The sequence below is a fragment of the Motacilla alba genome, chromosome 5 (assembly GCF_015832195.1).
Source record: "Motacilla alba alba isolate MOTALB_02 chromosome 5, Motacilla_alba_V1.0_pri, whole genome shotgun sequence".
NCBI classification, from domain to species: domain Eukaryota; kingdom Metazoa; phylum Chordata; class Aves; order Passeriformes; family Motacillidae; genus Motacilla; species Motacilla alba.
Window position 1 is genome coordinate 4,868,021 of NC_052020.1, and position 27,276 is coordinate 4,895,296.

Consider the following 27,276-nt stretch of genomic DNA (forward strand, 5'->3'; position numbering starts at 1 on the left):
GTGAACAACTTCAAAACACTTAAGTTTAAAACTCTTGCAAGCACTTTTAATTGATTAGGAATGAATTCTAGATGCACAAAGATGATTGGACTGTGAACAGTAGTACAACTATATCTAAGAACAATTAACTCTTGCCGACCAAAAAAGAAACGTATGATGCATGAAAATGTGTATAAAACATCTATAGAATATTCTTGTCAAATATAAATGAAATTAACTTTATTATAGAAATCATTCTGGGAGATTTCTAGGGAAGACAAATACTTACATTTCGACATAAAACAAATCGGATTATATCGAAGACACAATCTACCTTTTATCTATCAAACTCTTTTCTTCATCGCAGCTCTCTCTTAACCCCTGTTTGCACATAGCTTCAGCCGTTAACAACCTTTGGAAATACCAACAGATATTTTTCTTACATAAATCTAGTGCGTATTGTTCCAGGTTTAATTATATGCAATGGAATGATACAAACTTGGAACATCAATCCATAATCTATGAACAGATTGGTAGAAGTATTCGATATATCTTGATAAAACTCTTAAATTCGTGGCAAAGCTTGTTGATCATGGCTTCTTTTTTTTTTCCTTTTCTTTTTTTTTTTTAAAACAACTTCATGACCAACACAGATCAAACATCCATCCAGTCTACATTGTTCTTTTTTTTTTTTCATTATAACATACAAATGCCCATTTACAAATAATACACCAAAATGAATAAAAGTTTGGATACCAAAATGAAGATTTGTTCCAACTGATATAATGCCTTCAGTGTACAAAGGTCCATGTGAAAGTCTTTTCCATGTGTTACAGCATAGGGCACAGTTGCAGTACAGAAGTACTCTGAGAGCCATTCTTCCTTTATAAAATACTGCTGAACATCCAACTGTTGTCCATATAGTCATTTACGGAATTAACACATGTTTTACTGTAATCTTGGCCAGTATTGAGACATATCAGGTTCACTGCCAGGAACTTGAACTGGAACTGACACTCCAGGGGAAATGAGACCTGAAAATTGAGAGGGAAAACAGACATTTTAGTTTTGTCTATACACAGCACGATTTTTGCTTTAAGGTTTCACAGATTTGAGCTTGTATTCCAGCAAACATCAAATCTCCCCATCTACCAGCCTGTGGAACGGGGGGTTGAGGGTGTATAAATTTTAAAAATTATGCACATCTCACTGACTGTTGTTATGAATAAACTTTCATGCTTTGAGACAAATGCCAGAGCCTCGGCTCATTTGTATCAGTGGAGAATTCAGCCCAAAACACACAGAACAGTTCTATTCTTTTGAAAAGTGCCTGGATTGCTCCTGTTTCTGCTGACACTTGCCCTTTTTTACCCTGATTTGCCTTTTTTATGCATGGGCTAATATTTCTACAGGTTCCCTGCCTCTTTGATAACTTCAAACCTTTAGCAATAAATAACATCTGACACAGACACGGTAAAAATGTGCCCAGTACTGCAAACAGTTTCACATACACTTAACCTCACCACTGTGGATATCTCTGCTGAAATTTAATGCTGAAATAAATGCTGATTTAGAATTTAATTATACAGGGAAGATTTTCAGGGATGGGGGCTCACTAAAGAGCTTGCCTCTGTCCTGCCATTTCCACACCACCTCTGTTAATCAGCTTTCTTTCCATCTAGCCCTCCAAGAAACAGCTTAAAAATCAGAATTTTTTTGCTTTACTTTGCAAGGTTCTACATTTTCATCTTCTGCCTGGTTTGGCAGCAACGAATCCCAGCAGAGAGACCTCCCCCAGTGATGGGCAGAGACTTCCCACAGCGAATAGAGGTGAAAAGCCTGATGGCTGGAGCAGAGGAGGCAGGCTGGCAGGGAGGCTGGGGGAGCAGGGGGTCACTCACCTGTGGAAGTGGTGCCAGAGGTGCCCATGGGCTGGCTGTTCATGTGTGTCTGCATGTGAGGAGGGGTGTATGTATCATAGCTCCGTCCATTCACCGATGGACTGGTGGGCAGCATGCAAGAGTAGGAGGAGGTCTGGCTGGGTACCGGGGGCTGTGGGGGCAAAGCACAAAGTGGTAAGAGGCCCTGCAGGTAAAGACAGCATCACACTCTTGGGCATGGACGTGCCAGCCCTCAGACAGCAAAAAATCAGCTTCCAGTTTCAAATTCAGGCACCCCAATGTAAAGACCTATTTAGGAGCCCCACCAAGCAGGCCCTTCCTGGAGGCTTTTGGGCAAAAAACCAATATGGACAGTTACTGGTGCTTTTTCAGACGTGCTTGGCGAGCAGATCCCTGCATCCAGATGCTGATGGAAGTGTTACATCCCTGAGTGCTGCCCTCCTTTATACCCAGGTAAAAGGAAGATGTCTCCTACCACTTGCAGCCAGAGACAGGGCCAGCATCTTACCTCGTGCTTGGTGCTGTAACTAAAGCGTAATTCACATTTTAGTTACCTCACACTTGGTGCTGTAACCAAAGTCACTCCACTGAGGCCCACAGGCTGGTCCTGTATCTGCCAGCGTGAGGCACACACACACACAGGCCATGTGTGGGGTTGGGGGGACCAAGGCTCTGCAGGGGAATCCCCTGACCCCATACATACATGTGCATTGATCCCCATCAGAGCCTCAGCCACCCCAAACCTGTGCCAGCAACATCCCAGAACAGACATCTCCATTTACCTCAAGTCCAACCCCTAAAACCCAGTTTTCCAGGGGGGACAGCAGCTGGGGACAGGGGCTAAGGGATGGCACAGTGCTGGAGAGGAACCAAGCAGGGCTTTCTCCTGCTCCAGGCTGCTGGGTGAGTGGGGACCAGGGCAGCCCTGATCCAGGGAGGCAGCGAGGGAGCAGGAAGCAGGAGGAGCAGTTCCCACCCCGAGCCCACGAGACCCGACACGTCTGCACACACTTCCTGTCTGCACATCCCTGCCACACGCCTTCTCCAGCAGCAGAGAGCCCCACTTGCTTTGGGAGAGCACACAACGCTCCGTGCACCCGCAGAGAGACCCCTCCGAGCCCGCGTGGCTGCCCTGCCGCGGTGACCGCGTCGGCAGCGTTTTCCAGCCAGGCTCCCACGCGCTGTGTCCCTGCCCAGGTGCCCAGTGGTGAATCAGGGGCCTCCTGCTTTCCCAAGGGTCCCCCTCCTGTATCAGCCTTTTGATCTTTTGTCATCTGCTCCCAGCCCGCTGCCGGGGACGGCGCCGCCGGCCTCCAACGTCACGAAGCAGCGACCTAGCCAGCGCCGTTTCTTTCCATAGACTTGCAAGACTCTAACTTTATTTGGTTAATTTTGGTTCAGCAATTAGTAACATCGTAATTGCCGCAGCGAAGGAGTCAGGCTCTCTAATCTGCTCGCCTGTCTCTAGCAGTGGTCAATGCTGTGTGCCTCAGACAAAGCTGTAAAACTCCCGTAATTGGCCAGCACCTTCCTAGGCCAACCCCACCATTAAAAAAGGAGGAATTTTGCATCTGAAAGGTCTATAGAAACAGACCCCAAAGGAATAGATTTCTTCCTAACCCAGCTGGTGATCAGCTAATGCTTTCAGGCATGAGGATTGACAGCTCTTGCAATTCTGGCTTAGCTGGCATAACCACTGATGCTAATCACATCCTTCCCTCTCTCAGGTGTTCCTAATGTGCCGCTGCCACGTTACCTACATCCAGAAGGTCGGATCCCTCCAGCAGCTCATTCAGGCAGCAATTTCCACAATATGGCATCAGCGAGTTCCAGAGGTTAACCACATTTTTTTTTTCTCCCAAACAGCATTTTTTTATCCCAGATTTGTTGCCTTGCAAATCTGAGGACTTTTCTCTTTGGAAACCTGAGAAAAGTGCTTGCTGAGCGCCACATCTTTCAGCGCCCTTTCCCTTCTGAGTGCCCCAAACAGGGCATCTTTTCAGATGCCCAGGAAGTTGTTGGGTGCAGGTTTCCCTGCAGCACGGTCTGGGTCTGTGATCCCTCATGGCATGGAGCAAGGGTCCCCACCCGCGCTCCCACACAGCCCAGGGGCTGCTGAGTCCCCAGGGAATATCATGCCCTGGCGTGGCACTGGACTTACTTGCATAGGCAGGTTGTTGGCCATGGTGAAGCTGGGCATGGGCGGCAGCGCGCTGTACGTGTTCGTGAGCGCCGTGTCCGTCCTGCCCAACATGGAACCTGATGTGAAAGAGGAAACTATAATAGAATAGACAGATAGATGAACACATTAGTTTAACCACAACCACAACTGGCAGCACAGCCTCAGAGTCTCATTTGGCCCGGAGGATGGATGGACGTGAGCGGGTTGGTGGCATTACCGGGGGTGGTTGGTTGTGGGATCGGCTGGTAAACGCTTGTGCTGAAACTACTACTGATGGGAATGTGGCTGGGAGTGTTGCTGGCTTGTCTTCGCTGGTTCCTCAGCTTCTCTTCCCTTCTCCATTTGGCCCTTCTGTTGGAAAACCACACCTGGAAATATAGCATTTGAGAGATGTGAGTGACCTTACAAGGACTAGAGGCACGGGGCCTCCCCCACGCAGCTCGAGAGCAAAGCAGCGGGTGAAAGCAAAGCCAGCTGCTGCTATTTTCCTGAAAGAAGGGTATGGGCAAATACCTGATCATAAATATGGGTTGCCCCACTCTTTGAGAAGCCAGGAGTAACAAAATCAGAGTAGTCATAGTAAAGATAATAGCAGTTACAATTGCAGAGCAAATCAGTACCTGTATCCTTGCTTCAGGCAGGTCTATTTTAGCAGCTAGTCTCTCTCTTGCAAACACATCAGGATAGTGGGTCCTCTCAAATTCTGCAGAAGGAAATATTCTTGCATTAGCTGCAGAGTTGACGTGGCTGACTGTAAAACCAGAGCCGTTCCTGCGCTGCCTGGGCTCCAAATGCTCCTAAGAAGCATCACTGCAAGGGCAAAGCTGAGCTTTCTGCCTGTGTGTTAGCAAGGAGGACGCCTTGCCTGCTGGGGAGCATTGCCATGGGGATGGGCAGGCTTGGGTGCAGTGCTGCATCTCTCAAGAAGCAGCGAGGGCTTCTGCCTCCGCCGAGGGGGTCCCCAAGGCAGCTCTGACCCTGTCACCGAGAAGCAAAATGGCACGTCGCTAAATAACAGCGCAAAATGAGGACAAAGCTCCGCGGCGGGTCAGAGGCGAGGTGCGCCCAGGCCAGCCAGGGAAAAGGGCACCTGCTCCCAGCCCCGGGCACTGGGGATGGGGAGTGAGTGTGGGGGCAGGCGTGGGGGACTCTGCCAGCCCCCTGCCTGCCCTCGCCTCCCCAGCAATGCAGCACAGCGGATGGGAGGAGAGTTATCCCCCCAAGAGAAGCCCGGGGCGCAGCATCGGTGTGATGTGATGTGAGCCCTAAACACTTCGCCTTTGAAAACCATTTTAACAGCTTTTCGGGGCACGCCAGGGCCAGCAATGAATATTTGGAGCTCTGTGAATAAAAGAGCACGGAGGGAGCCACAGAGTTTAAATACATACATATATATAAGGCACAGGAACGCCGTGCTTACATTCAGCTGGTGATGTAGTCGGGGCACATTTTGTTTTCTCTCCTGCTTCAGCCATAGGAAAATGTCACTCACCTTTCTCAAGGGCTTCGATTTGCTCTTGGGTAAAGGATGTCCTATTTCTCTGCAGCTTCCTTTTCAGCTGGAGTCTCATTTGGGCCTCGTCTGAGTCTTCTCCATTAGAGCTGATGGAGTTAGTGTTTTCCCCTCCTCCCTCCTGTTGCGGACAGCCATCTGTGGAACCGAGAGAGTCGGAAAGTGAAATGCAGGTACCCTTGTTTGAAGATCCCTATCAGAGAAATAATGCAACTGGAAACGAGTTCAGCCATGTTTGCTGACACCCTCCCTTAAAAATGTCTCGGGTATCAAAGCAACACGGCGCTAATGGCACAGGTAACACGGAAACATTTCGGTTTCCAGCCTTACGTAAACATCGGAGATGAGGAATTACAATCACCTGGTCTTAATTTCATTTTGTTTTCCCTCTGGAATAAAACCTGCATAAAAATACTTTCCCCTGTAAGTGATTCTTTCCATGAATCCCTGCTGGAGTGCCATGGCTGTCTCCTCCGTCTGCTGCATTTATTTACCTATTGCTATATTTAAAATAGTGATGTTCAGTATTTCAGATTATCTATAATCAGTAATTCCTATCTAATCAATTAGATGTTGATAGGTTTGCAGAAAATGCTATTAAGAAACCAAACCAAGCTTGTAATCTTTTTAAAAAAATATTTATCCAGTTTTTATTTGAATTCTGCACAGTCAATTTCATTTTAAAGGTTGTGAATTTAGAAGTGCCTGCATTGTTCTGCAGTTTTATTCAACTATTGTATGAGTGTGCATTGCCTTGACACCTATTACTGAGCACAGCTGTAATTATATCATCACCAAGAACAGGCTATAATTGCTGAAAATGGAATTTTATATTTAGATAAAAGGACTGTCCATTCTTTGTAATGTGTTGCACCAGAGAAAAGTAAGATTTCTTTTAAAATTTTAACATGTAATTTTAAAAGAAATAGTAGCGAGTTCACTAACTAGCTAAATACGCTGCTCTGCAGCTGAGCGCTTGGCATATCATTTAAGTGGCACATTTTTAATTAGGGCATTTCCACCACTTTTAATGTAATTTCTGTCATTAAACAGGGGAAAGTTTCATTGTGCTCGGCTCTCGGGCACAGGCGGCTGCGGCCCGGGGCCGGCTGCTCTTGGGGGGCTCCGCGGGCACCCCCGGCCGCCGGGGCCGGAGGGCCGGAGGCTGCCGGCGAGGCAGAGAAGTCCTTGTCCTAAATGAGCTCTCCCTCTCCTTTCAAAGCATATTTTTCGAAGCGTTTTGATGTCGCATAAAGAGGGAGCCCGGGTGAGGGACGCATGGGCTACTTATGCTAATTCCCTTGAAAAGTTACGCCAAAAATAAATAGCGACACTCCCGCGACATCCTTTAAATATTGTGGGAAATCAACTTTAAAGTAATATCATTTATAATCGGCGAACAATGGCCCCGGTCTTCAAAGCTCGGGGGGAATTGTGACAGGATCTGGTGGGACCCTTTCAACCACTTTGAAATGTTTTAAAACCCGAACTTTCTCCTCCATTTAAACACAGGGATTCAGCGGCCGTGGTCACCATATGGGCGGCCGCAGCCCCATTGAGGCGGCCGGCGGCGGGTGAATAGCGGGGGGGCGGGGGGAGCCGCCTTTCAGGGCACACAAAGCCCCGGGCCCGGGGACGGCCGCCGCGGCGGGGCAGCGCCCTGCCAAGCGCGGGTGGCAGCGCCGGGGGCCGCGCCCGCCCGCGGAGGGGCCGCGCTCACCTCCGCCACCGCCCTCATCCATCACTGTCCGCTCGGGCCGCGCCCGCAGCGCCCGGGGGCCGGGGGGGCGCCCGGGGGGATGGCCGCGGCCCCCCGAGCCGGGAGGGCTCCGCAGAGCGCCCCGAACCCGCCGGCGAGCGCGGGGAGCCCACCGGGCCGCTCCCGAACCGGGCGCCCCCCCGCTCCGAAGTTTTGGGGCCGTACTTTTTTGCCACCCCGCCTCGGTGCGCTCCCCGTCCCCCCAGAATCTTCCGGCCGACCTAAAGTTTCACCTAAACTCGCTTCTGGTCACTTCCAACCCCGTCCCGGACAATTAAGATATCTTCTTTTTAGACACACGCCCCTTCTTTTCTTTTTTTTTTCTTTTTTTTTTTTTCTTTGAGTTTTGGTTGTTTGGGTTTTTTTAAAGCCCCTAAAAGAAGCTATCTCAATAGGGCTGTTCCACCTTCCAGACCTAATCCGTAAGAAAGCAAGTGAATGTCCGTCCCTATTATCCTATAGCCAGACCATCTGACGCTGGGTATAGGATTTGTTTCCTGGAAAAAAAAAAAAAAAAAAAAAAAAAGACGCTGGGAAATAAAATCATTCCTTAGTTTCTTAGTGTCTTAATCAGTGAGGCGGAAAACAAGCAAAAAAAGATAGCAAACCAATTGCAGCACCTCTCAGCTATAGAGCCGGGATCAAAACATTGTAGCATCTGTTGAAAGAGAAAGTGTCTAAATCCTATAGAAGGCTTTAGTCTTATAAGAGAGGGAGGGGAGAAAAAAAGATAAGAAACAGTGTCTCGGTGATCCCTAAAACCACTAAATCACTGGAGAATTTCTCCCGGATAGAGATGTCTCTTTTTGTTCTGTCAGCCCTCATGTATCCATTATTTTATTCACTGCTGCATGGCGTTTATCAGATTGAGACCATATTTGTACCCCTCTGAGACCTAACCTCGCCTTATGCTTTTTGAGTAATGGACTCTTAAAATCCAGTAACATACCCCTGCAAGGGAAAAACATTAGAGGGAGCATGAATATTCCAGAGGAAATCCATTTTATTAATTTTAATTTCGCCATGCGGATGTTTTAAGTGCCTGCCTGCCTCCCCCTCGCCTCCGCTGCCCACGCACACCCGCGCCCGCGGCCCGAGCCCGCCTGCCCGCTCCGCACCTCCTCATTTTCGCATTTCGGACAGGGCTCCTCCTGCCCGGGGAGGAAACTGCGCCGGTCCCCGCGGCACGGGAAGGGGCCACCGCTGGCCCCCAAAGAGCCACCCGGGCCCGGGCGGCTCAGCCGCAGCGCGGGCGCGGCCAGGGGCCGCCGGGCCCAGGTGTGCCCGCACCGCACCCGCGCAAGGGCTGCGCCTCCGAGCCCCGCTCCGCGCCGGGCAGCCCGAAATTTCTCCATTTAGCGCCTTTCTTAAGGAAAAAATAAACGGATAATAAACCCCCCGAAAGCGCTGCCCGGCGGGGGCGGAGGGCGGCCGGGAGCCGCGCTGCCCCGCGCAGCAGCGCTCCGCACCTCGGGCGCGGGCAGCGGCAGAAGGGCACCGCGCCCGCCGACACAGCCCGGGCAGGGCCGGGGCGCCGCAGGTAAGGGCGAGGGAGGGCGGCCCCGGTTCCTGGGGTGGACATCGGGCGCAACAAAATGCCGAAAGAAAACTCCGCAACCGAACAACAAAAAAACACCGAAGTGGGGGTGGGGGGAAGCGAGGGCTCCGCTCTATCTTTCTAGTGTCCTTCATAGACTGTTTTCTTCTCTTAAAACTGACATGTCTAATTGGCAAGCGGTGCCATATCGTGTCCAGAGGTCTCCTGTGGAACATTTCTACAGCTGTCTCCTTCAACTAGACGCTTATTCATGTCGCCTTAATGAGAAACAAAACGATCTCTAATGAGCAATTACATAGCGACAGAATTGTTCCCATAACAAATTCTTGCGTGTGACAGAAACATCCTTTGTACCAGATATTCCGCACACTGTTACCGATTTTTTTTTTCCTTGCGGGGTGAAAACAAAAAGCAGGTTGTTGTATATAGACACCTCTTCTAAAGGAATGACCAGAGCCAGGGAGAGCCGAGCCTCAACAGAGCCCGCATTCAAAAAGAAGCCATTAACCATCTTAAGTATGTAACGTAACATCCCATTATCCTTCATATTATCCCCTTGTCATTCCTACAACAAATACCTATTAATCTTCAGGATAAACAGTTTCCTATATTTACAAAGTTGTTTCGGGTCCATTGAGGAGGAATTACAATCAGCCCTACGGAGATAGTCACCGATCGCCCCGGCTTTGGGGAGAGACCCCGCCGCGGGAAGGCGGCCCGGGCCGGGAGCGGGAGCGCTAATTACCGGGCGATGGGCGAGGTTAAGGCTCAGCCCCGGATCCCGCCCGGCTGCCGGCGCCGCAGCTCCGCGGGCGCGGTTCTGGCAGCGGATGCTGCTGGGCTCCCCTGCCCGCGGCCGGGCCGGGGCTGGACGCGCACCGTGCCCCGCGCCCACCTGCCCGCAGCCGCCCGGGGAGGCGGCGGCACGAACGCCCGCCACCCTCAGCCCGGGGCCGGGCAAGGGGCGAGGCGGACCCGCGCCGGGGCCACCTCCGCCGGACGAGGCCGAACCGAGCCGATCCGGGCCGCCCCGGGCTGGGCAGCGGCCGCCGCGTTGTCCCTTACCTTGTGTGGGCTGCCCGGGTACCGAGGTGCCGGGATACCAGCCGGGCCGGGTGCCCCAGGTCCCCGTCTGCCCGTTCAGCATCCTTAGCTTGTCGTACATCCCGTCGGCACCCATCTGTTGCTTTTCGCTAGCCAGGTTGCGTAGGACTCTGTTTATCGACGACACCTGGAAGGCAAAGGACAGGAAAGGCAATGGTAGTGCGGTAGCGCGCTCCCCGCCGGGCACCCGCGCAACCCCCGCGTCCCCCTGCGCAGCGGGCGGCTCGACCTGGGCGCAAGTCAAGGCTTCCCCGAGCGCCGGCTGCGCGCTGCGGCCGCCCCGCACCGCCGAGTCCCTGCCGCCCCGGCTCGCTCACTGCTGGTGGTGGTGGTGCAAACAAACAAACAAACCACGGGGGAGGGGGCAGGAAAAAAAAAAAAAAAAAAAAAAAAAAAGCAAAGGGAAAAAAAAAAGCGCCCCAAACCCAACCCTGCAAAACCAGAGTGATGGCTCCGACTGATGCTTGCGGTCCTGAGGCGCCAGGCACAGGGGTGACCCGCATATTGGTTTTTTTATTTTTTTTTTCCCTCCTTAAAGGCATTTGTCAGATTCTGTATGAAAAAATGCGTCTGACCCTGCCACATGCAAATGATGTGAACCTGCTATCCTCTCTTCTGATACCAAAACAAAGGAAGCAGAGGCTCGCTACGGCTACCCAGCATTGTACACGGCACACAGGAAGGTTTTTTCCATGAACTTACACTGGGTATATTATCGTTGGTACAGACCCCCTCTGATAGTAATCTGTCTCGAATCTCCCACGCAAAGATGGAGGGGCACTCTCGTTTATACTGCGCTATTTTGCTTACAACTTCTGGAGTCGCTACTCTCGGTTTACTACCTCCGATTGCCCTGGGTCTGATGGAGCCAGTTTCGTAATACCTGCCCAAAATTTTACTCACACATCCATTCGACACCTGGATAGGGAAGCGGACAGAAAATCACATTATTAATAATTTCAAGACAAAAATAAAATTGTTTAAGTATGCATTAAACAATGACAAGCTTACGTTTTGATTGTCCAGCACTTGGACTTTTGCATCTGCATGGGTCTATAACACAAAAATATACCTTAAATGGTATGAGAACTTACTTAGAGAGTCTTTTTTTTTTTTTTTTTTGTTAAAAAAAATTACATTCGTGGCCCTACCCTCTACAAAAGTGATACTTTAAAAACATTTGGAAGAAAAAAAAATCATCTGGTCAAAACGTAATTCTCTCATTATCAAGGTTTAAATACGCCTTAAATACGAACAATAGGTAAACCAGACTAGTCTCCATCCTTCTCACTGCTCTTAGCCAAAGGACTTGAGGGGGAAGGGGTGAGTGAAGGGTTTTCAAGACCTACATTTACAAAATACCCCTGAACTGCGCCAGATTGCCTGAATGTCTGTAAAGACAGATTCCGGGCTAAAACAGCGTGGCTTTGAGGGGGGGTTATTTTATCTCTCTCTCTCTCTCTCTTTTTTTTTTTTTTTTTTTTTTGGTATTATTTTGCTTTTTGTAAGAAAAAAAAAAAAAGGTAAAAATTAAAAAAAAAACCAACAGTAAGCCACGCCAAATGCATACAGATATCACAAAATCATAAGTAAATACGGGGGGTACGGAGGGAAGGAGAGGAAACTGAAATTATGCCGAGCCGTATAATTCAGTTTATTACAGCAAACTAACTGTAACGACAGCGCAGGTTATCACCGGATGGAAATAAGGGGGAGCGGAGAGCAAAAATTCCAATATTTGAAAAGGCATATATAGATAGATATATATACGCATCGAAAGGTCTATTTGCAGCAACAACCGAGCAGATGGATCGTTTTATTAGGCTGGAAGGCGGGTGGTGGTGGTGGGTGGGTGTGGGGGGGTCGCATTAGCGCCCGGCGGTGACACAGCGGCGCTGGAGCGGAGCGGACGGAGCGGTGGGAGGACGGGGGGCGCCGCCGCCTTCACCTGCAGGATCCGGGAGATGTCGCAGGGCCGGGCGCCGCTGTGAGCGAGTTCCACGATCTTCTGCCGCGTGGAGTCGGGCAGCGGCCTCCCGTTGACGAACACCCCGCCGAGCTGGTTCACGCCGCTGTGACCTGCGGGAAGCACAGCGCCCACCATAGCACCCCCGGCTCCCGCCCGAGCCGCGCAGCCCCCGCCGGGCCACCGAGCGCTCCGCAACCCTCCGCCCGGCCGGGGCCGAGCGCTCCCGAGCCGCGTCCGGCCCCGGCCCCGCCGCCATCCCCCGCTCTGCTCCCCGGGAGCCACCGCGCCTCCGAAAATGCGTCCGCGGCGCGCACCCCGTCTGCGGAACCCGCGGCAGCCACAAACCCCGAAACCCAACGCAAAAGCCCAGAATATTCCTGGCCGGATCGCCTTGGGTTGCTCCTTTGCTTTGCCCTTTTTCTTTTTTTTTTTTTTTTCCTCCTCCCCGCCGAAAAAAAAATAAAAATCAAAAGCCCAAAGCCCAAGCCCAAGCGAGCCTGCCTGCATCCGCACAGCCGCAGCTCGCTTCGCCAAAAGCAAAGCGAGAGGCTGCCTCGCCAGTGCCCAACCTGAAGCTCCAGGCTTTGAGGGTCTCCCTGGAGAAGCTCTGCTCTACGCGCTCTCTGCTCTCCTCTCTTTGGAGCCTCCTGATAAATTGACTCCAAGAGCCCAGGCTTCTTAGCAATAAATAAGCTCCAAATATAGAAGAGGGGGAAAATATGATGAGCCTCTCTGACATTTGTCTTTAAAATAAAACTAGCTGCACGTCAAGTTTGAGCTTAATTTCTGGAAATAGGCGGAAGTCGCCCCGGATCATGCATGGAAGGCTAATTGAAAAGATCAGTTGGAGCACTTGTGGCAGGCGTGTCACTTTATGACAGTACTCTGCTTTTGAAAATTGCATCGTCACGACAAATAGTAGCATGATAAAACGACCCTTTCTGTCCGCATTTGGATATCACTCAGACTAGATTGAACTCTACTCGCTCTCCCTCCGAGGGAGGCTGCGGTTTGCGGTAGCCGGGGGCTCTGCGCGGACACACCGAGGGGGCGCGCTCCCCGCGCAATGGATTCGAAGTGACATCGGGGCTGGGGAATTTGCCGCCCCGGCCCAGCAGCGCGGCCGGAGCTGCGACCTGCGCTTCCCAGCGCGGGGAGAGGAGCCCCGCGTCCCTCCCCGCCCGTGCCCCGGGGGGCGGCGGGCTGCGCCCGGCGGGCGGGCCGGCCCGGGGCCGCGGTGCGCGCCCGGGGGCGCGGTCCCGCGGCTGCTCCCCCCCGCTCCTCAGCCCCTCGTCGCCGGGAATGTCCTCGCCGACATAAAAAATGGCAGCGGGGAAAGCAAAATCAAAGTTTCACTTAAAAGGTTAAGCCTTAATCATTATATAATTTCCCTGGAGAGCGGTGTAGATCTCGCCCAGTGGCAATGATTATGCGCCTTGTATTCTATTGCTAGTCATCTAATAGGAAAACATATGGTGTCAATTTGGATGCTCTGCACCATATACACCCAGGAGTTATTAACACAAAGCCTGAAGAGCCCGCCGCGACCTTTAAACAAAATAAAGGCTTCACCCGAATGATATCTTTTCTGCGTTTTGCAGTGGCGATCCCAAACGGCCGAGTGAAGGCATCCCCCATTACCATAAACCCTCGGCACGCCACGGCCAAGGGCAGCCGCCGCCGTCCTTGTGAGGCGCAGGTAAAACCCTCCCCGGGCAGCCGGGGCTCACTTTTTGCCCGGGATAAATGAAATTACATCGCACGCACACGCACGCAGCAGCCCCGGCAGATAAATAAGGACAAAACCCCCACAAAGTAACATCAAAACAAACAAAATTAAAAAAAAATAATAAAAAAGGGGAGAAAAAAGGCGCTTCACGCAAGGGATATCTGAGAAATCCCTAAAACCTCTGCTTTTCCGGATGCTCCTCACACGGGGGGACAACTTATTGATGGGTTTGGATGGGTGGGATGATAAAGGGGTCCCGGAGCCACGCGTCCCCTGTCAGGTTCCAGGGGAGCTCTGGGGCGGGGGCCGCGCTCTGCGCAAGGGCCGCGCAGCTCGACCTGCGCTCCCCGCCGCCGCTCCGCGCGCAGAATGAGAGGGCCCGCCGGGTGCGGAGCCCAGCCCGCGGAAGATCCGCGTCCCGAGGAGATGAGGCCTACTCCGGACCAGCTGGGACCTCACCGCCAGTCCCTCCGACCTCCGCGCAGCCCCTTCCTCCGGGGCGCAGAGAGGCCGCTTCTCCCGGCCACCACACCCGACCGGGTCCCCGTGCTCTCCCGCCCCGTGCCAGCGCTGTCCCCTCCGAGAAGCGCACAGGCCTATCCACGAGGGCTTCAACAACAACAGCAACCCCAACAACAACAACACAAAAAGCCCTCACGCCCCCCCACAAAAAAAAAAAAAAAAACACCAAACAAACTAACAAGCCGCAGAGACATCAGAATCGGGAAGCAAATAAACCCAGAAGGTGGCGAGGAGCCGCACATAACACGGAGTGGCTTTTTCCTGCCCAGCTCCCACGGCAGGGAAGGCAGGGACGCAGCCAGGTGCTGGGCCTGGCGCGGTGGCCCGCGGTGACAGCGCTGCCTCCCGGGCCCTTCCCCACCGCCCTCGGGGGTACCCGCGCCCCGACGGGGCGGGCAGCGCTGCCGGCGGAGCCAGCCCCCTCCCCGGCCCGGCCGGAGCCCTCCGCCCCGCTCTGCTGCCCGCTGCTGCGCGCCCGCGGCCGCGAAGGGGCGCGGAGTCACTTACTGTTCTGCATGTTGGGCTGAGAGAGCAGTATCCCACGGGGGTCGCCTATAGCAGTCTATCAGTGACAAAATAGGCGTTAATCAGGGGAGGAAACGCACACGGTTAAGCTGCAGAGAGGCTGATATCTCACCGGCTAACTTTGTTATCTTTAGGCACCTTCCCAGCCCCCCCACCTCCACCCGGTTCGTTTAAGGATTTGGGGGCTTTAATACCCCAAGGCAAAAAAATGTTCATATGTATCCCTAACTCGCGGGGGAAAAAAAATTAAGAAAAGCAGCCCGCCAAGTGGTTTCTCGTTTTAATTGCATGCAGGTGGCGTATTGCCTCGTCCTTAGTGCTCTTCGCTGAGGTGGTGTATTAAGTGGAGCGACAACAATCACAAAGAGAGTCCGAAGTCATGTTTTTAAACTTGCCTGAAAGCGGGGTGGACTGTCCTCTCATACAATTTAGGGACTCGCACATCTGCGTGTCACTAGTTAAAGTCTTCCCTCTAGGACAAAGCAGAAGAAGTACATTAGAAAGCGTGCAGCGACGCCGGGAAGGTGTGCGGGGCGGCGGGCCGCGGCCCGGGGGGAGCGGAGCGCGGCGGAGCGCGGCGGAGCGGGGCGGGACGGGCGGCGCTGCGCGGGGGCTGCGCGGGCACCGGCGGCGGGGGGAACCTTCCGCCGGCTGCCCTGCGTGCTGGGAACGGGGCTCCATTTTTACCTCCGGGTATTTCCTCGAGTTTGGTTGGTGGTGGGGTTTTTTTTTGTTTTGTTTTTGTTTTTTTCGCCCCCCCTTTCCGTGCGGCGCTAGCAACTTTTTCTCCCCCAAACTCCCCGTCTTGTGATTAACTTCTTTTTTGGTCTTTAGATCTTCCCCTTTTTCACTGTACTGTGACACACGCTGTCTACCTCGCCTCACTGCTTTAAAAAGTAAGAACAGGAGGGGGTGAGAACTGTTAAACAAAGCCTACAGAAAGCGAACAATGGCCTCCATTCTGCTCCTCTACCCAAACCCCGAGTGCAGAAACCCAGGCTCCTTAACCGGCCGCGCAGCTTCCCAACTCAACGGACCAACAACCCTCCAACTTACAAAGAGCAGAGAAACAAGCCCCTTCTCCCTTCATTAGTGCCTGCCTTGACCCAGCGCCTGGACAGTCCCCAGCGCCTTCCCCCACACACCCCCCCGCTTGCTCGCTCGCTCCCTCCCTCCTTCCTTCCACTACTCCCTCTCTCCTCCTCTCGCCACCTTCCTTCCTTCCTTCCCTCCTTCCCTCTCCCACCCCCCCCCGCCAACCCCCGGCCCACTTATTTATTTATTTATGCGTCCCCATGTATTTATTTGAAATCGTCGCGGGTGAAAATGGAAAAGTAATTTCTCGTTATAAATATCTGGCGGTAATTGTGTTACTGGTGCGAGTTGTTAGGGGTTGTAAAAAGATACAACAGCTCAGTGGGGTGCTCAATTGGGGAGGGACAATTACAATAAAGAGCCCATTCAAGGGGGTTGCTAAAAAAAAAGGAGGTAAAATAATGAAATAGTCGCAGCCTTCATTTTCTCTCCTTTTTTTTTCGCCTAAAAATACTCATTCTCTTTCTTTTGCGCCTATAATGAATATTAATTTTACTCTTCCCGCATATGATGGAGAAATCAAAGAGGCACGTTTCCCCATTCAGGACTAGCCATGGTATAATTTATTAAGTAGCTTTTAGTAATCTCAAATCCATAAAAATAAACATCAAACAAGTACTTTCTCGCAGCGTGAAGACTTTAACTGGTAAATATTTACTGCTCTTTGGAGAGCTACCTGATTAGCAGCAGAGCAAGCTACACTGTACTCCAACGGAGACGTGGTGCTATCTCCTTCAGCTGAGCTGAACGTGGAGTCATCCCTTTAATACACCGAACACGTCTGCATGGGCACACACCGAACGGGAAACCCACCGCTCCAGACACTATTTCCTCCCATATTTCACGCACGAATCATAAACGCGGGGCCTACGGGCTGGAAGAAGCCATCCCGAAAGGCAGCGGCAAACTTCCAGCTCCCAGCTCTGCCCGCACGCACCTCAGAAATGACACTGAGTGGGTTTAAAAGAAAGGAAAGGGGGGGATGGGGGGGGGGGAGAAAGAAGGGGGGAAAAAATAAAAAGCCGCGAAACAAAACAAACCCAAACAGCCGAAAGCAGTTTACAATAGAGGGCGAGGGTAACCGAGGTCTTCGGCAAGGTAAGAGGAGGCGTGGGGCAAGGAGCTGCGTGTCTGCTCACAACTCGCCACCGCCTGCAGCCGGCGGCCCCGCAGCCCCGGGCAGGCCCCGCACGGCGAGCGAGAAATCGCCTCCTCCTGCCGTGCCCCGCGGGACCCCCGGCACCCCCGGATCCCTCCGAGAGCTGGGATGCAATTTGCCGTGTCCTAATAGGCCAGGCCTAATCCGCAGCTCGGGGTTTAATCTCGAAATCTTCATATAATCTCATGGCAGAGAGCATTTCTCCCCCTCTCCCGGTGAAACTGTATTTCGGCTTTAAGGGCAAAGTTTCGCCTTCCCGGGGCAAACGCGAAAAAGATAAAAACGAATAGGTTTGCGAGGAGTTGCTGGTGAAGGTCAGCAACTATAAACATTTATTGTCAAAGGCCACTTTTATTATTTTATGCCCCTAAAATGGGGAAGATGCACTCACTTTTCTTCTCTAGTACGTTGTTGTCGTTTTCCAAAACAACCTCTGCCAGGTACATTGAATAATTCGAGAAAGTTTGTTTTTAAACTTTCCAGAAATTATTCCTGCTCTGCGTGCCCATGTAACCCCTCCGTGCAAAGAGTTACAAGGTTAAATTCAAACACAGATTTTTTAATTATTTTTTTTCTGCAATTGCACTTGCGAGGGAAATGGAATCAAGTTTATTGTTGCTCTTCGCTGGAGCAATTATTTTTTCTTGCATGGCGAAGAGTTTATAACTTCTTAAAAATTAAAAAAAAAAAGCTTTGCTGTAGTGAGGGATTGGATCAAAGGGGGTCTTGTAAAAATAAGAGATGTTAAGAGGTTTTTGATTAAAAAAAAATAATTTAAAGCATATGGGTTTAAAAAGGGAGAAAAAAAATTCCCCAAAGCGGGAGCACGACGAGCCCCGGTGCCGAGCGGGGACGGGGCGCCCGGCGGGGCCCGCCGTGCTCGGTGCGGGCTGCTCCGCGCCCCCGGCGCTTCTCCCGCGCCGGAGCTGGGAAAGTTGCCGGCACTAGGGACAAGTTGGGAAGATCCCCGGGTGGCTGATTAAAGCTGACAGCCCTTCAGCTCCGCTCAGCTCCCCGCCTGTACCGCGCCTGGGAGCTGACTTGGCCTAGGATATGGGTTCTTTTTTAATTTATTTTTTTTCCTCCCCACGCAACTCTCCCGGCCGCTCTCCCTCTGTTTTTCTCCACCGTCAGGAGCGAGCCTTCCCTAACCCAGACCGCAGAACACAAAGCAGAAGTCGGGGCCGCCCCGGGGGCAGCGAGGCGCCGCTTTCCTCCCTCTCCCTCTCTCTCTCTCCCTCCCACGCTGCGTGGCGTGGGGCCGGAGCCCAGCCCGGCTCCCGCCGCCCCTGCGAGCCGGGCACCGGCAGCACCGGCACCGCAGACACCGGCGCTGCTGGTTTCCCTGAGCAGCAAACGCTGCGTGGGAATTACTGCTGCTGGTGTTGGCATTGGTTTCCCGAGTCAGATGCTTTAGCTTTTCCAGAGGACACGGGCTTATGTGAAAGGCAGAAAGTTTGTGAGCTCCTGGGCTGGAAAGTTCCCTGGGAAGCTCTCCGGAATGCAAATGGGAATATGAGAGAGAGAGAGAGAGAGAGAGGAGGGGTGAGAGAGAGAGCCCTGCCTAAATATTAAAATGCGAGGAGGGAGAAGTTGGGAGAATAAATGAACAGACTCACCTTTATGAGGCATCCTGTCTTGTTGTCAAAGCTCCTGTCAATAGTTTAAGAGCGCACTGATTGGAAATGATGGTGCTTTAAAAAGAGTTGCCAGCAAAATAGTTTTTCGCCACTGAAGCTGCTGGTTGTGTGATCTTGAATTCCTGGGAAGGAGACAGAGATTGACAATAAAATGGGCTGTCAGTGACTGGAGAGCGAGAGATAAAAGAGTGTGTGAGTGAAGTGGGGAGAGAGAGGCAGAGCACACCTATGCTGATTGGTGATGGTTCAAGTGTATTAATGTGTGTGTGCCTTGGTCTCTGCCTCGCCTCCACTGCTCTTCACTGGCCCATTAGTGAAGCCTGACCTCTGTCATCATCTTCCAGCAAAACACTTCCTCCCTGCTCCCGGACCCGAGCGGGAAATGCGGCGGAGCCGGGGCCGGCGGTTCAAACCCACTAATCACTCGGCACCGTGCAAACGCCGCCCGCTCGCTCCCACCCGAATATCGCCGTATGCAAAGCGCCGCCAGCGCCTCCCCGCCGCCCATTGGCCGCCGCCGCCCGCCCCGGCCCAATTGGCCCAGGCGTTTGAATATGAATACGCAGGGCCCGGCGCCGCCGCCGCCGCCCGCAGCCCGCGCCGGCCCCGCCAGCCCCGCTCCGCTCCGCCGGCCCCGCCGCCCGGCCCCGCCGCGCTCCGCTCCGCTCCGCCGGCCCCGCTCCGCTCCGCTCCCAGCCGCGTCCGCAGGTCGGGCTGGGGGAGGGGGCCGCGGCGGTGATGGCGGAGGAGGCGGTGGGGAGAGGGGGGGAGATCGATTTGCATTTAAACAGTTCGCTCCCGTCCGACAATGGGAGATAAGGGGGGAATAACATTCAAATGGTAAAGACGTAAATATTTGGGAGACGGGCGCTTTGTCGGAGGGGAGGTGCGCGGAGCTCCCCGAGGCCGCTGCCCTCCTTCCCCGCTCCCGGCGCTGCGAGAGGGAGGCTCGGCCGGCCGGGAAAGAGCAGAGCAAATACACCATTTACTTTGTGTATTGAGGGCTCTTGTGAAAGGCCCTGAAGAGTCCTTTACCAAACACTCACCAACTTCTCCCACGTGCCATTTGTTGACTAAGGGCTGCCGGGCTGATTTTTTTTTTTTTTTTTTTTTTTTTTTTTTTTTTTTTTTTTAAAGATCCCACGGCGGAGTTGGAGAAGGGCAGAGCCGGGCGCTGGGCAGTGCTGCCGCTTTGTGCCCGCCCGAAGAGGCTCCCCCCTCCTTCCCTCTCCTTTTGCGAGGGACCCCCTTCACTGGCTGCCAGAAACTCAAGGGGGAAAGTAAGTAAATGACTTTGCTGCTCTGACCACACACCACAAGTACATTTGTTGAATGCCGGACTATTAAGACACACCTCAGTAAACTCTAAAGCAACCCCTCAGCGCATGCATTTAAGGTTACACTGGGAGCACCAGTCCGAGCTCAGGGTGTCCCAATCGGTTATGGCGAGTGGTCCGGGGGGAGGGGGAAGGGGGGTCTGCATCGGGAAAAACAATAAAAAAAGAGAGAAAGAAAAAAAAAAAAGGCTTGGGGAAAAGAAAGGGAAGAAGGAGAAGAGACAGGAAAAAGAAATTCCAAGAGCCACCGCGGAAAGTGGAGAGTATGAACGCGCAAAGCATAAAATGAAGTCGTAGCCGCATACACTTGACTTCTCTTGACATGTGAAAAGTGCTAAAAGTCAAAGCTCATCAATAAAGTATCTTGAAATTGAATAAGAGCCCTGACAACCATTGCATTCTTAAATAAAGTACAATGAGGAGACAAACGACTCTGCCAAGGAGTTTGCATGTGAGTGAAAGGGCGCCTCAATGGGAGCGGGATAATGGGCTGCTCGGCCGTCATGCACTGTCATCCCCTGTCCCGCCGAGAAGCTGCCACCGCTCCCTAATAGCACAAAATGGGCTCTTAAGAGACTGCTGCCTGTCCCTGCGCCTCTCCCTTCCCTACCCTTCCCCCGACGCCGGGGTGCCGCGGGGAGCGCCCCGCTCCGCGCCCGCTGGGGAGGCGCGGGCGGCCCGGTGCGGTGGGCGCCGTCCCCCCGGGCCTTTCTGCAGCCCGGGAGCGGCCCCGGGAGCCCAGCCCTTCCTCGGAGGATGCGGGGAAGGGAGAGCGGCCGCCCTCCCGGCCCGGGATGCAGCCGGCCCCACCTGCAGCAGCCAGGGGCTCTGCCGCCCTGCTCGGGCCTAGGGCAGCCTGCGGGGCTTCTTTCCTTTCGAGTTTTGCCCCGAACCGCGCCTTTTTATAGAAACGGAGCCGAATATCGCGATGGACGCACGGGAGCGTTTGGGTGTGACGGGATTCCCCCCCGAAGGTAAGGGCAGCCCGGCCGTGGGGCTCGGGGCACCCCGAGGGGGGCTCTGCCAACGCCAGGGGCTCGGGCAAGCATCTCCCTCACCCGGCAGCCCCAGCTCCTCTCCTCTGCCCCAAAACTTTCCAAAGTACCATCCGTCACCGAGTTAACCTGCCCGCGGCCAGACATCCTTCCAGGGGCGCCGAGGGAAAATTTCAGGGAGGCAAAAGAGAAGAGGAGCAAAGTCCAAACTGAAGTACGAACCTGTGTCCCGTGTGCCTGCCCTCCAGGCTCGGGGAGTCCCGGCGAGCCGTCCCGCCGAGCAGCCGGTCCCCTCCTAGTTGCCGCTGGCCGAGGCCGGGCGTCCCGCCGCACGCATCCTGCGGGCGAGAGAAAGAGGCTGCGATTTGTATGCTCGCACCAATCTCGGAGGATCCAAAGGGATGTTTCAAGCTGGGATCTAGTCCTTTTTCTGGAGTGAAGTCAGTCGTGTCCGTGGCTTTTGATTTTTTTTTTTATTCTCCTCTTTCTGTTGTTGTTGTAGGGTTATTTTTTTTCCCTGTTGCACTCTCTCTCTAGCAAATAAGAGATTTTTTTTAAACTCTTGTCCACAGGGCGTTAAAGAGGGAAAAGAGAAAAACCACTTTGTCCGAAATCGCAGGCAAATATCATTTTTACAAGCTCTCAATTAGCCATCCCTTGGATTAGCACCTTCTTACGCCTCCTCGCCAGAATAAAGCAGCCGTAATCTTGTTGCTATTTCCCCCTCGGGCGCCGCGGGCTTTGTGTTCCCTCCCCCCAAAAAAACTTTTAACGCCCCCACCCATCAAAAAAAAACAACCAAAAAAAAAGAAAAATAAAAAGAGAAAAAGAAAAAGCTCCCTCCCTGCGCGGGAGGGGAGGGCAGGGGTGAGGCGGTGACGTCACGGCGGGGTGCGGGGGGGCGCCGCTGCCGCGGAGCCCCGAGCCCAACTCGGGAGGAAGAAGGAGCGGCGGGCCGGGCCGGGCCGGGCCGGGCCGAGCCGAGCCGGGCCGGCAGCGGGGCCGCCCGCCCGCCCCGTCGCGTCCCGCGGGCCGGGGCAGTCCCGGCGCGGAGCCCCACGGGCCCGGGCGGCTCCGCGCCGCCATTTTAGCTGGGCCCGCGGCGGAGGGGCCGTGCGGGACCGGCCCCGCTCCGGCCCGAGCCCGCCCCGCCCCGGCCCCGGCCCCGGCCCGCCGCAGCGGGACCTGCCCGGGCTGCCGTGCCTGGATACCGCCCAGGGAAACGCCGTGCTTTTGCTTCTTCCTTTCTCCATCTAGCAGACTGCCACTCGCCGCTCTCCCTCCCTGCCCGGCCGGCCTGGTTTTCCTTTTCTTATTTTTTTTTTTCCTTTTCTCTATTTTTTCCCTTTTTTTTCTTTTTTTCCTTTTTTTTTTTTTTTTTTTTAAAGTGTATTTTCCAAAATGACTCCGCTCGCCTTTGTAATTGGGGGAGAGGAGCAGCAGTGCCGTGAGGTGCTCGGCGCTCCCCTCGCCCCCGCGCCCTGCCCTCCTGCAGGCGCACACCGCCCCCCTTTTCCCCTTTCCCGGGGCGAGGGCTGCGCCGTGGCACCCCTCGGCCGTGGGACCCCCGGCCCCGGCCCTGGCTCTCGGCATGGACTTAGGCACTCTTTGAAGATCTCTACTTTAAAATCCGCACGGGATTAATGTAGCTAACATTTCTCTGCATTTGATTTGGTTTGGTTTTTTTTTTTTTTTTTTCCCTTTTCCCTTCCCTCCTTTTTTTTTTAACTATTTCAAACAAAAAGAAAAAAATGGGCTTAATATAAAAATGGTTTAAAAACCAAAGGTAAGTAACTATTATACGTAGCAAGACGCGCCTTTTTGTTTGTTTCTCCTAATTAAAATAATTTTCACTTTTTAAATATGATCTCGTGCCTGGCTATTGATTTATATCAAACAGCAGCGTTCGCTTCCCTTTCGCATTTTGTTAGGTGTCGAAAGCAGAAAGTGCTGAGTTAGAAACTCCAGTATCGTCTCGTTGTATTAATATCTGGGCTGCAAACTACCTTTTTTAATACCCAGAAAAATGCTTAAAGTCCTCTTGTCCAGTTCGGTCTAAAACTGAAGAGATACACAAATCCTGACGTCTTAGACTACAATGCTTTTGCCTCCAGGACACTTAATGCCTATTTGTATATGTAGAGACAGTGTTTGAAACCTATAATGCGCAGGACACTGAGTTAAGTGGAGCTTTTCTAGTTTATAAACAATCCGCAAAAAGTTTGGAATCGATTTAACCTCTTTTATGTTGGCCTTTTGCACGAGGCACAGCTCCGCATGGCAGGATAAAAAAAAAAAAAAAAAAAAAAAAAAAAAAAAAAAAAAAAAAGCTTTCTGGACCTCGCCGAAGTCGCTGTGAAACTGGAAGACGGACACACATCTCTCCGTACGAGAAAGCCTTTGATTATAAATATGGGGAAAGTGTCATGCAACCAGACCCGCTCGAAAAGCCTTCAGAAAAGAACGGGGGGGTGGAAGCTTAGCGCATCCTGACGGGCTTTTTAAATGCTATTGATTGGGACAAGCTGTTCAAAACCCCAGTAACAGTTAATCTGCCTGTTAATCAAGCCACTAAGGAGCTCAATGCGAGTTTTATTAGCAACTGGAGAACACAGGCAGCAGGAAGGATCAAAAGCCTACACCCTTGATATTTGTAAAACCGGCCTTTCCCAAAAATATATTTTCAATTACACAGTAATTCGGGGCTTATCAGGGCTCGCTCGCAGCCGCACGCAGATGGCTCCGCAGGCGCTGCCAAAGCCACGGAGCAAAGGCAGCAGCACCGCGCCGGGCCCGCCGAGGTGCGGGGGTTAAAAAGAACGCCTCAAGGAGGTGTCCCGCTCTCGCCTCTCTCCAGCTTCGGACCCTCCCGGCCTCCCGAAATAGCAGCAAAGCCTCCACTTGGCAAGCCACGAGGAACCGGCCGAGAAACTCCTCGTATTCACGTCAGTTGTGTTATTACGCTGAGGGGTCGAGGGCTCTCTTTCTTTTAGCTGGCGAATTTGATTTATTGCGGCAAGTTTGCAGGGCATATTTCCCTCTGCCCATCCTTTTGGTAGAGCCTCTCATTTAATTGTTAAAAAAAAAAAAGTTCAAATAGCGGGATTCGTAATTTGGAGAGCCTGAAAGTTGGATTTCAATTAATTTAATGACTAGAAATACTATTATATCGGCTAAAATCAACATTTGATCTTGTCATTTTTCAATGCAATCCGATTCCTTTATATGTCAGCGAGATATGCATATAAAAGACTATCTGGTCAGAGGTAATTATGTCACAGCTTTTTCTCGGCATGACAGCTGGATAAACACCATCTCCAATAAACATCTCTAATTAGGGAGGAGGATCTGAGATAGATGGTGTTTGATTTATTACTGAAGGAGAATGTCCATTTACCGGTATATTATAGTGAAGCATCACAGGGAGCGTTCCCGCTAACGCACCGTAAGGAGTATTTGGAGATGCTCGAAGACAGGTAAGCGGTGTTTCAGGTTTTACGCTGTTATTTTGTTTAGCGTTATTTCGGAGGAAGAACGGCCTTTCTAGGGCACCTCTCTTTCCCACCGACGCCCTGATTTAGCAGAGGCATCCAGGGCTGGGAAGGCAAGCCTGAGTCTGGGCGCCGAGAGGCGATCGCCTCTGGCCGACCGGACCTTTCCAACCCGAGCGGGCCAACCGAGCGCCCTCGGCGACCGGCGAGCCGCCGGCGTTTGGCGGCCGAGAGCGGCCGGGACGCGGCCCCCGACGGCAGCTCGGAGGGTCGGGGACCCGCCCGGGGCTCCCTCCGGCAGCCCCGCCGCCGGGCCCCCTCTGCGGGCCGGGCCCTCCGTGCCCCGCTCCCGTCCCGTGCGTGGGGCCCGGGGGCCGGAGCCGAGCGGGGCGCTCCGAGGGGCGCGGTAACCCGCGGCTGCCCCCGCCACCCGAGACGGGTCACGGCGAGGGAGCGGGGCCCGGGTCACGGGGCGGGGGAAGGGGAGGGGGCCGCGCCGCCCGCGCGGGGGAAGTTTGGGAAGCGGCCCCGCCGCCGGCCGCCCCCTCCGCCCCGGGGCGCCCCCTCCGACGGGCGGGCAGCGGCCGGAGCCGCTCCCTCCCACCCCCACCTGTTGTGCGGGGCTCCGGCCCGCTCCCCTCGCCTTCCCCCCGCGGGGAGGGGGTGCCGGGCACCCCGACCCCTCCCGTCGGAAGCGGCCCGCGGCCGGGGGCTGCGGGGTCGTTACCTGTCAGCGGGAGCGGAGCGTCCGGGCGCGGCGGTCCCGCGGCCGGGAGGAGGCACCTGGCGGCTCCGGTGGCCGATTTCCACGCGAGAACCTGCCACACAGTTTAAATGTCAATGACAGCAAAAGAGGGGTGCTGCCTTTGCACTAACTTTCCCTTAATATCCACGCCAGCGCCTCCCCCATTGGCTGGGCCGCCCCGGTGACGTCAGGGCGGACAGTAGTTAGCTAATGAGACATTTTAGGCGACACGAGCGCCAGCCCGGACACCGCCCGCCCCGTCGGCGGGCACGGCACGGCCCGGCCCGGCCCGCCCCGCCCCGCCCGGGGCTCGGCCGCGGGACGGGACTCCCTTGGACCGGGACACCCTCGGGCAGCGGCGGGGTCGCTGCCTCCTCCCCGCTGCCTCCCGGCAAACGGGGGCTGCGGCCCGACGGCTCGCCCCAGCCCAGCCCTGCCGGCAGCCGGGATTCTCCCCGGCCTCCCAGGCCGAGTTTTAGGCTGAGGTTTGGCTTCTTCGCCTCTGAAACGCGCTCCGCGCGAAGGACGCTCCTGCACGGGGGAAAGGAGGCTCCCAAAACCTGACGCAGGCCCTGTGGCCCCTCGGGGACGCGTTGGTCCCCGAGCCCTCAGCTCTGCTGCGGGAGTGGGGTGCTGCCAGACGGGAGGGGAGCCGCAGCCTGCCCGCGCCCCGGCACCTCCGCGGGCTCCCCGTGCGCGCCCGCTCCCATTAGAGCGGGAGGGAGAGCCTGTTATTTGCACACACTTGTCAGGGTAAATAATTCATCGGCAAAGAGCCCCCCCCCCGCCGCCGATAGTTTTATTGAACTGCACTTAAATGTTTCATGAACCTGCCGCCCGACCGGGCCGGGGCGGGGGTGCGGGCTCCATTAGGAGGAGGCTGTGCCGGGGGCGCGGGCAGAGCGGGGTGCGGGGCGCCGCTCCGGCTCTGAGGGTCGGGGACCCACCCGGGGCAGGGATCCGGCTGGGATGCGGGGTGACCCCGTCCCTCAGGCGGCCGCGCAAGCCCCGCGCGTTGGCAGGTAGCGACGGCCCCGGGGGCGCTGCCAGGAAGGGGTTTCGCGGCGCGTTTGGAGCCGCTGCCATTAAGGGGCTTGCGGCTCCCTGCAACCCGGCAGGGTCCTCCAGGGAAGCGTTGGAAACACCACGGCTCCCGCCTGCTTATCTGGCTGTCAATAAAAGGAGATGGCTCCTAAAGCAGGGCCAGGTGCTGCCTCCCCTGCTCTCCAGCGCGCCGCTCTCCAGAAACTGCTCAGGCGTGAAGCCAAGTCTGCTTGGCCAGGCCTCGGCGGAGGCAGGCAAACAGCCCCTCGCCAGCGCCAGAGCGCTCTGTTTGCCTTTTTATCTCCCAAAAAAAAAAAAAAAAAAAAAAAAAAAAAAAATAGAGACAGAAAAAGGGAAGCGAGGCAGGAAGGTGGGGGAGCGTTGGGAGCAGAGTCCGCATTTGGCCGAGAGGTCGCCTAAAAAGAAAAGAAAATAAAATTATAATAAGAAAGGATGGGGGGGAAAACCCCGGCAAAGGCTGCGCGGGGAGGCGGGCGGGACCCCGGGGGCGGCCTCGGGACGCTCCGGGGCGGGGGGCCCGGACAGGCCCGGGGTCAGCCCGGAGCGGGTGGGGGTGTCCGGGGCTGCGGCCGCCCCCCGCCCCGCCGCGCAGCCGTGCGGAGCCCCCGCGCCCCGCCGCGCAGCCGGGGAGGCTCGGGCGGGCAGCGGAGCCGGTGAAACCGGGCGACAAAGTGTCTCCCCCGCGCCTGTGTGTGTGTCCCCGCTGATTTTTGCTCCTGCCGCGGTCGGGTCCGCGACCTTTGCTGAGGCGCGGAGGAGGGACGCGGCTCCGCGGAGCAGCGCGGAGCTGAGCCCCGCGGGCGCGGAGGGAAGCGGGGTCGGTGCTGGCGTGGCCGCGCCGGGCAGGGGATAGGAGCAGGGGCACGGCAACGTGTTAAAATTTATAAGCATTATACATATTTGATTTACACTACGTTCCGAAGTTGTGGGCTTTTTCTTTTTTTCTTCTTTCTTTTTTTTTTTTTTTTTTCCCGAGGATGCCCCAAACCCCCGTGTTCACATAGATTG

The 27,276-nt window shown here is 54.4% G+C and overlaps 3 protein-coding genes across 18 annotated transcripts; 1 reads left to right on the forward strand and 2 right to left on the reverse strand.

Moving 5' to 3' along the window:
• Positions 1-24: 24 nt before the first annotated feature.
• On the reverse strand, positions 25-25,342 carry PAX6 (paired box 6). Of its 16 annotated transcripts, none has more exons than XM_038138693.1 (15): positions 25,186-25,342; positions 21,190-21,305; positions 18,615-18,757; positions 15,137-15,213; positions 14,724-14,778; positions 11,945-12,075; positions 11,008-11,049; positions 10,699-10,914; positions 9,958-10,123; positions 5,555-5,713; positions 4,683-4,765; positions 4,280-4,430; positions 4,042-4,139; positions 1,881-2,031; positions 25-1,013 (listed from the first exon to the last, which is right to left on the reverse strand). In XM_038138693.1, exons 5-15 carry the CDS (start codon positions 14,731-14,733, stop codon positions 928-930), a joined length of 1,293 nt encoding a protein of 430 aa, XP_037994621.1. In that variant the 5' UTR covers positions 14,734-14,778; positions 15,137-15,213; positions 18,615-18,757; positions 21,190-21,305; positions 25,186-25,342; the 3' UTR covers positions 25-927. The 16 variants fall into 16 exon arrangements, with proteins under 16 accessions (XP_037994621.1, XP_037994620.1, XP_037994633.1 ...); XM_038138692.1 differs by having other exon boundaries at positions 4,042-4,157; XM_038138700.1 differs by having other exon boundaries at positions 928-1,013; positions 10,900-10,914.
• On the forward strand, positions 19,006-21,164 carry LOC119701677 (vegetative cell wall protein gp1-like). Its single transcript, XM_038138708.1, has 2 exons — positions 19,006-19,343; positions 19,773-21,164. Exons 1-2 carry the CDS (start codon positions 19,018-19,020, stop codon positions 19,921-19,923), a joined length of 477 nt encoding a protein of 158 aa, XP_037994636.1. The 5' UTR covers positions 19,006-19,017; the 3' UTR covers positions 19,924-21,164.
• LOC119701351 (basic salivary proline-rich protein 2-like) lies at positions 24,899-27,159 on the reverse strand. The gene is made up of 4 exons (XM_038137921.1): positions 26,715-27,159; positions 26,034-26,325; positions 25,542-25,734; positions 24,899-25,276 (listed from the first exon to the last, which is right to left on the reverse strand). Exons 1-4 carry the CDS (start codon positions 27,157-27,159, stop codon positions 24,899-24,901), a joined length of 1,308 nt encoding a protein of 435 aa, XP_037993849.1.
• Between the last annotated feature and the right edge of the window lie 117 nt (positions 27,160-27,276).